The sequence below is a fragment of the Candoia aspera genome, chromosome 2, assembly GCF_035149785.1.
Source record: "Candoia aspera isolate rCanAsp1 chromosome 2, rCanAsp1.hap2, whole genome shotgun sequence".
NCBI lineage: Eukaryota > Metazoa > Chordata > Lepidosauria > Squamata > Boidae > Candoia > Candoia aspera.
The window spans coordinates 164,532,742-164,540,577 of record NC_086154.1 but is presented as its reverse complement, the minus strand read 5'-3'; the positions used below and the strand labels follow the sequence as shown (position 1 = coordinate 164,540,577).

The following is a 7,836-nucleotide window of genomic DNA, read 5'->3' as shown; positions in this document are numbered from 1 at the left end:
ACGGCTATCGGAGCGCCTCGTCTGCCGGCTGCTTCGGGCACCGGGCTGTCTTACTCTAAAGCAGAGCGCGCAGCACAGTGCGGAGCCTTACAGCGCGGTTGCTCTGCTTACGGCGCGAGTCCCATTGGGTTCAAGAGGGCTTAATCCCAGGTAAGGCTGCACAGAATGGCAGTTTGCGCCTCCCTCTCCCGGCTGCCATCCTCTGCATGCTCACCCGGGGAAACTGAACGGGGCTCCTTTTGAACCCAACATTTCGTCCCGCGAATCCCTGGTTGGACTCCTTGATTTAGCTCGCTGGTTCCTCCTCCACACCCTTTCTTTCCCCAGGGGGTGCCTCAAAATGACCCCTTCAGCAGGGGAACCCTGCTCGGAGCCGCCTCCGCGCGTGAATGCAAGTTCTCCGCTTTGCAGCGCCACTCCCCCAGCCGCCGCCGCCACCTCCGCATGCCGGGCGGATGGGCGGGTGTCGGAGTGTCTGGCTGGTTGGCTGCTGCTTCGAGCATCACACGCAGCAGAAGCGGCAGCGCGGGGGCTCCTCGTTGCCTCCTTCCTCCCGCCGCGGCTCCGACTCAGCCAATGGCAGCGCCGCGCAAGGCTCCCGAGCTGTTTACCCAATCTCAGCGCTCCTTCGCCTCCTCCCCCGCCCACCCCGCTCCCTTGTGAGCCCCGGGAGCATCCTTTGCCGAGCCGGGCTCCGGGAGACGGCAGCGGCAGGTCTGGCGGCACCGGCGGCGAAGGGTCTCGCGTCCCTCCCTCGAGGCGTCGCGCGCTGCCCGCCGCAGCCCTGGCTCGGAGCGCTCGCCCGCACCTGAGCGTAGGGATGAGGAGCTCCCTCCGGCCCCGGGAGGGCCGCCTTGGGGACTCGCCGTGACGGGAACTCCGCTCCCCAGCGCGGCCGCGCTCCCGCCTTCTGCTTCGGTGCGCAGGCTGCTGCGGCGACTGCTCCTTCCCTACTCGCCGCCGTTCCCTCCTCCCGGAGGAGCCCCGCTGGCCGGAAGGATGGGCTGTATCGGCTCCAGGACAGTAGGTAAGGAGGGCGTGGAGGGGACGAGATGGAGGCTGCCGCAGTTCCCTTTCGGGGGAGGCAGGCGTACATCTGGCCGCCCTTTCGGTCCTGGAAGCTGGGCAGGGCATGGCCTGATGCGGAGAAGCGCCAAAGACGGGTGGCGGTCCAGGCGGAGCGCGCCCCCGTCTCGATTGTCGGCGCCTGCTGGAAGGGGCAGAGAGCGAGCTCTGCGCCAGGACCGCGGAAAGGGGTAGCCTGCTCCCGGATCTGGGCTACGTGCCCCTTCCTGGCAGCGCCACTGGATGTGCCTTTACCCCCCACTCCCCCACCCCCGCTCTGCCTTCTCTGCATCCTGGAGGGAATCTGTTAGCTGAGTGATTGGCAGCAAGAGGCTCTCCCGGAAGCCCAGAATGCGCTTTTTTTGTGGGATGGTTGGCAAAGAAGGTGTGTGGATATGCCTCCACCTGATAGCCTCCTCCCAGGAATGTCCTTACTGGTGTGTGGGGGGTGGGGGGGGTGGAAGAAAGAGATGGATGGTCCTGCACTTTACACCTATGTAGACCCGAAGATCAAAGGCAAGGCCGCAGGGGCTTGAGGGAGTTATTAATCTTCTCTCTTCCTCATCACAGTTAGTGTTATCAGAATCTCTCTCTCTGCAGTGATAGCTGCACATCCCTCCCTCCCTCCCTCCCTCCGTTGTACTCGCTGCCCACGCCTCAGCAGAGAACAGCCACTGGATCCCTCCCACCACAGAAGGCCGTGCCAGATCTTTTGCTTCTTTGCTCCTCTTTCCCTTTAAAGCCTACTGGGACCAGTCCATCCCTGTCCCAGTCCAGTTTGTGGTCCAGAGTTTCTCTCTGCAGAGAATTGCAAAATGAAATGCTTCTTTCAGCATCCATAGGCAACCGTACCTGTGCAGGAAATACTATATCAGAGTGGGTAGGTTTGAGGTACCCTTAAAGGCAGCCATAGTCAGGTTGATCTTGATCGGCCAGGAGTTTCTCAAGCAATAATCACCGTATAATCAATCAATTATATAATCCCATTTGGTGAGATTTGTTATGGAGACTTTCCCGATAGATTGTACTCCCTGTCATCAGTCAGCAATGGGGTGTAATTTTGACATTTTGTGCCATTGTCACAGATAGATTTTGAGCAAACTACCTCCTCCTTCAGCGCTATGTCAGCTTCGTCAGCTAAATTACTTTTCTATGTTATTATTTTATACCTCTTCCTTGGCAAATCTCTAGGGCTCATGGTGCATTACAAAGTATCTGGGTATCCCACTTGAGCTTTGCAACCCAGAGGCTGCAGTTGCTACTGCATTTATTAAGAAGTAATCCCACTGAACATTGTCAGCTCACAGTAAATAGGATCAGGATCATACTGCAAGATTCAGCAATCTTGCATTATTTCCCAGTGAATGTTGAACTTTATGGCCTGGCTGAATTTGAATTTGTATCTGCTTTGTCCCGACTACCAAACAGTTTTTCTCCACTGCCACCTCATATTTTTCTCTTCCCCTGCCCCTCAAGCACTGACTTTTTAGAAGGTACAGCAGTAGTCAGAATGGGAACTGTGATTAAGGGAAATTGTATATAGGAATCTATCTAGACGCTGAGGAGGCCATGCCGTATGTGCTAAACTGGACGTGACACAAGAGAGTTGGGTATAGAATTGAAAGCCCCCCCCATCCCCACATTTGGTTATGCTCTCCCTGCAGAAGAAAATAGTTTGAGGCCACATTGTTTAATATTGGGTAAGAGAGTAGATAGGATGCTTGAAGGAAAAGGCTTAAGCAACTTTCCATTTCTGCCCTGTGACTGCTTTTCTCAATTTTAAGAAGTTGGGGGGGGTAATAAATATGGTTTAAAACAATCTGTTGGAAGCTATTAACAAACTGCTCTTATCGAGTCTAGTGTTGCACTACTGCATGTTGTAAACAGACTATTGACACATACTGAAGGTTCAATTCAAAGACATTGAAATTAGTGAGAGTTGTGCTTTTGAATTCAGTGAAATATGAGTTGCACCCTTGATTTGGGTTTAATGATGGTCTTTTTTCCCAGTTGTATCTGTCTCAGTGTTCTGCATCTTTCTGCATGTATTCTGCCGTTGTATACTAATGTTTGAAAATCTTAGTTGTGCTGGCTCAGACTCCGAGAGAGATTTTGGGAGACTAGGAGCAAAACAGTGATTGCACATAGAAGTTCTCTGATACAAGTCATGTGGAGTTTCCTGGTTGATTAAGGCATGGGTGCCACTCTAAGAAATAAGATTTTGAAGTATTAAACCTATGTAAAACAGCCAAAATTATAAAGAGTTGCTCTTTAGAGATATATGCGATTTGAATAAAAATTTTAAGGTGCGCCACCAGATATTAAGAAAGATTATTGCACTTTTGGCATCTTACTTACAGTATTAGCATTACATTACATTAGTATTAGCATTACCTACAGTATTAGCATGCAGTGGTGCTCTTCACTGGTTGTTGATGCATCTGATGAAATGTAGTCTTGGATGAAAACTGATTCAGCCATACATTTGTTTGAAGTGTCATAGAGATCCTTACTGATTTCAGTAAAACATACTGGGATCTATTAGCAAATTCTTTCTGTGGAGTCCTTCGTGCTCTCTGAGCCTTGTTGTTTTCTTGCAGATGTTTCATTGCCAGGCTAGGCAACATCTTCAATATAATATACAGCAATAGAAGCTGTTGAATAGATATACAGTAGAATAGAATACAAGCTGTATAACACTGTTGAATGGATTAGATTCTCAGCTTGATAGAAAGAGAGATTTATGACTTGCTATTTTATTGTAAAATGTATTAAGGTTGGGATATACACTGCTCAGTGTTGGCTTCAGTTGGAGTGGCTTATAAGCCCAGTAAAATAAATAACAATAAATAATTAACTTTTCCTATTATAATATTCACAAGGATAGGGCAATACATTCTGGAGAGAGATGTTTACAATAGAATCCTACACTTTCTATTTAAAAGTACGGTAGGGTACATAGAATTCAGTGAGACTTACTTCCATATAAGAGTGTATAGGATTGCAGAACAATTTTTTTACTGTACCTGCTACAGAGGTCTAATACCTTATGGATGTGGGAAAGGAAAGACCTGCACTAGGAAAATGACAAAAAACAGGGAAACCTTAAGCATGCTTTGCAGCATTTCACTCCAAAGCTAACTTTGGTGAGAACAGCCATTAAAATAAAATGCCATTTAGTTGGAGATAATCTGACATTTGGCAGCTCAGGAAAGATCTGCTCAGGTGATTTATCACAGGGGTCCCCAAACTCTTCAGCTCATTGACCCCTTCATGACATTTCAGATTGTTCACTGACCCCCAAACGTTTATTATATGAAAATAATTTAATAAATACTACTTTAACTAATAGTACTACCAATACTAATAATAATATCAACCCCTTGGATAGTCCCATCAACCCTTGGGGGTCAGTATTAACCACTCTGGAAAACCCTTCTCTCTCAAATCCTCAAAAACAGTTGGTCAATAATAGACTCTTCTTTAAAAATATTATGAAAATTAAGAATATTAATTAATATGAAAATATGAAAATAACAAAGAAGTTAATCATAAAGATTTAATATTGATATATTGAAATACTCATTTTTATGAAACTTTTGTAAAACCTTTTACATTTATATTCCAAGCAATTCAGGTTGAGGTATATAGTCTCTTCCCCTACAATTCTTTATACATTTGGCAATCTACACTTAACATCCTACTTCTGTTGGAAGCTCCCTGCAGTTATATTACTTGTTGACAAAACTTTCCTGTATGTTTGCCCCTGACTATTGCTCTAATTCTTTCTTCTATCAATCAAAACTCTTTAACAAAATAATAAAAGTACACCATCACCTGACTGGCAACATTCTTGGAATACTTAACTGTTTTTGACTATGTTTAAATAATAGGCAATCAGACCTATTTACAGACCGGTTTACAGACTGGTACTCAGATCCATCATCTGACTTTAGTACAGCTATTCCTCTGGAATATGATCCTTAGTTTACTCTCTTTTGAACAAGTGTTGCAAGAAGTATTTGTTCAAATTTTGCCTTCCCACTTGCCGTGACTGTGGTAGGCTAGCAAGTGTTAAAAACATCACAGTATAAGATCATCGGTTAATAACTAAATAAGTCACAGTCATGAAAACACAAACCTCATGTATTTTCAATGGGCTTATGTATCATCCTGGCCTAGGGCCTGGAGGAAGATCCAGGGCCTTCTTAAAGGTGAAAAGGGTTGGGGCTAACCAAATCTGGGGGCGCTGTTCTATGGGGAAGGTGCGATGACAGAGAAGGCATGCCTCCTGGGTCCCATCAGATGTCACTGTTCAATTGATGCAACCCAGAGCCTGCCAATCCTGTTGGACCTTGTAAGATAACATATAATTAGAGACAGATGGCCCTGAAATACCCAGGCCCTATGCCATATAGGACTTTATAGGTGATCACCAGCAGCTTTTTGTAAATAATGTTTTGCAAAGTACATTTACAAACGTCTACAGGACCACTGAACTGCAAAAGCGCAATCTCTTTGGAACTGATGCTTTCACTGAATTCTGCCTCTGAATTTGTACCAAAATATATTAAGGAGCATGATGCTACCCAGGTGTTTTTCTTGCCAGTAGTATCCTCTCATATCTGGGTACACCAAAAGTTAGACTAAGTATTGTTTGTGGAGTCCTTGGTATTTGGTTGTTAGCTTGCGTATGTTTCATTGCCCAACTAGGCAATATCTTCAGTGCTAGAAGGGAGTGAGGTTTACTCCCTGTTTATATCCAGTAGCTTGCCCTGACAGTGTTGATGCGGGTGTTGTTCTCTCCTTGGCGGATCCTTGATTAGGCTGTTATTTACTGCTTGATTGTTTGTAGTGCGCAAACCCTACTCCCTTCTAGCACTGAAGGTGTTGCCTAGTCTGGCAACGAAACATCTGCAAGCAAACGATCAAGCTCAGAGAGCATCAAGGACTCCACAGTTCAACCCTGAGCTACAAATATTCTCTTCTATAGTGTGTTGTTTACATGTTCCAGATTGTTATGAGAAAACTGGTTTGACTGTTTTTTTAAATGCTCAGAATTATGTCGTCCATTTCTAACAGTGTCTTGCACAAACAATCAGAAAAAAAAATCTTTTTTTTAAATGTGTCAAACTGAAAACAGTAACACGTGTATGGGAAATAAAATGCAACCTGCTTGAACCAGAGATGCAAGCAGAACAACAGAATTAGTGATAAAAAGCAATGATGGCTCTGTTATTTATTTGTTTGTTTATTATATTTAGATACCATCACACTCCACATGGAAGTGGCAGGGCTCATAGGAATAGAAAAAAGCTAAACAGAGTGCCATGCAGAGTGGATGTTTAATAAAAACATAAATTCCCATTAGCAACAGTTCCTAATGGATGCAGAATGACAACATTCTACTGAAGTGAATAAAGTGTTCAGTAAAAAGCCCTCTGCAGGCTCTACAGGTAGTTCTTGTTTAGCGGCCACAATTGGGATCCTCAGGTCAGTCATTAAGCAAAACTGCAACTGTGCTTATGATCTTACTTCAGCTTTCCTTTGCTTTACAGACCTGTGAAGGTCATAAATGCAAAGATTGGTCGCAAAGTTACTTTTTCATCACTGTTGTGACTTTGAATGGTCACTAAATGAGGCAGTCACTAAACAAAGACTACCTGTATTTCTTGCACTGGAGAGCTGTGCAAGGTTAGGAAGGTCAGGAATCTCGAGGAAGACCATGTGTGTGAGACTCTAAGTTGGTGTTGTGTTTTTAATTGCACTGGCCACACTAACTTCAACTTTCTGAAAATATTTTGCTTGTTTCCAACCCAAATTACTTTCTACCCTGCTGTGGAGAGCCCAGATCATTTCCTTATAGCATTTTCAAAATATCCCACAAGATCCCATTACCCAATATATGATCTATTAATCTAATTTATTTTCCAAAATATACCCTACTTCTATCTCTTGCATATGAATATCACCCACACATTCTCCTAAAATAACAAACAGCAACCCAGTAACACACACACTTAATTGTCTAAGATCCTTGTTACCCATGTAGACATTTTAAGGCAAACTGGGACTAGATGTCTGAGGAAGAAAGTATTGTAAGAATTTTGTTTATGCACTTCTAAGGTGAAATCTGCTGTTTGTGTATTGTGCAATCTGATGCTGTGCACTAGCCATGTTGGCAGGCATGATGCGAGTTTTAGTCACATCTAAAAGGCAGGAGATGGCATAGGCAAATTATAGGTGATGATGTAGTAGCAATAGTAAAGCAATCCCAAATTAAACGCTCAGCTATTAGCTCCAATTTAGCCTCTACCGCTATGGTTTGAAAATTACTATAGTGACACAGTTTAGGTAGTTTTTCAAACTTGGCAACTTTAAGGTGTATGGTCTTCAACTCCCAGAAGTCAGGCTGGCTGGAGAATTCTGGGAGTTGAAGTTAATATGTTGCCACATACTGTATTAAGGTTGCCAAGGTTGAAAAACACTTGCTTAGAGGGTGGTGCTCCTGAACTGGTTGCAGTTTATAGGCCCAAGCACATCTACATCATTTTTCTCCCAGTTTCTTTCCCCAAATTCATATTCCAGAATCTGTCTGGAGCACCAAGTACATTTACTCCATGCCATTCTCTTAGAGGACTATTGTTAATTTTTGTCTGCTCTTTGGGGGAAGAATTAAATCTGCTCAGTGATGTATTTCTAAAATGCCTATCAAGTCAGGGTTTAAAGACCTGGGAACAAAGTGAATGCGTCTTTGTTAGAATGCTATGA

General features: G+C 44.5%; 1 protein-coding gene across 1 annotated transcript in view; it reads left to right on the top strand.

Moving 5' to 3' along the window:
• Positions 1–719: 719 nt before the first annotated feature.
• Positions 720–7,836, top strand: part of FAM131B (family with sequence similarity 131 member B) — a 49,910-nt gene continuing 42,793 nt past the window's right edge. Inside the window, exon 1 of the mRNA XM_063294719.1 lies at positions 720–1,027. Coding sequence (XP_063150789.1) covers positions 1,000–1,027 — 28 coding nt within the window. The 5' untranslated portion in view covers positions 720–999. The remainder of the gene's footprint in view (positions 1,028–7,836) is intronic.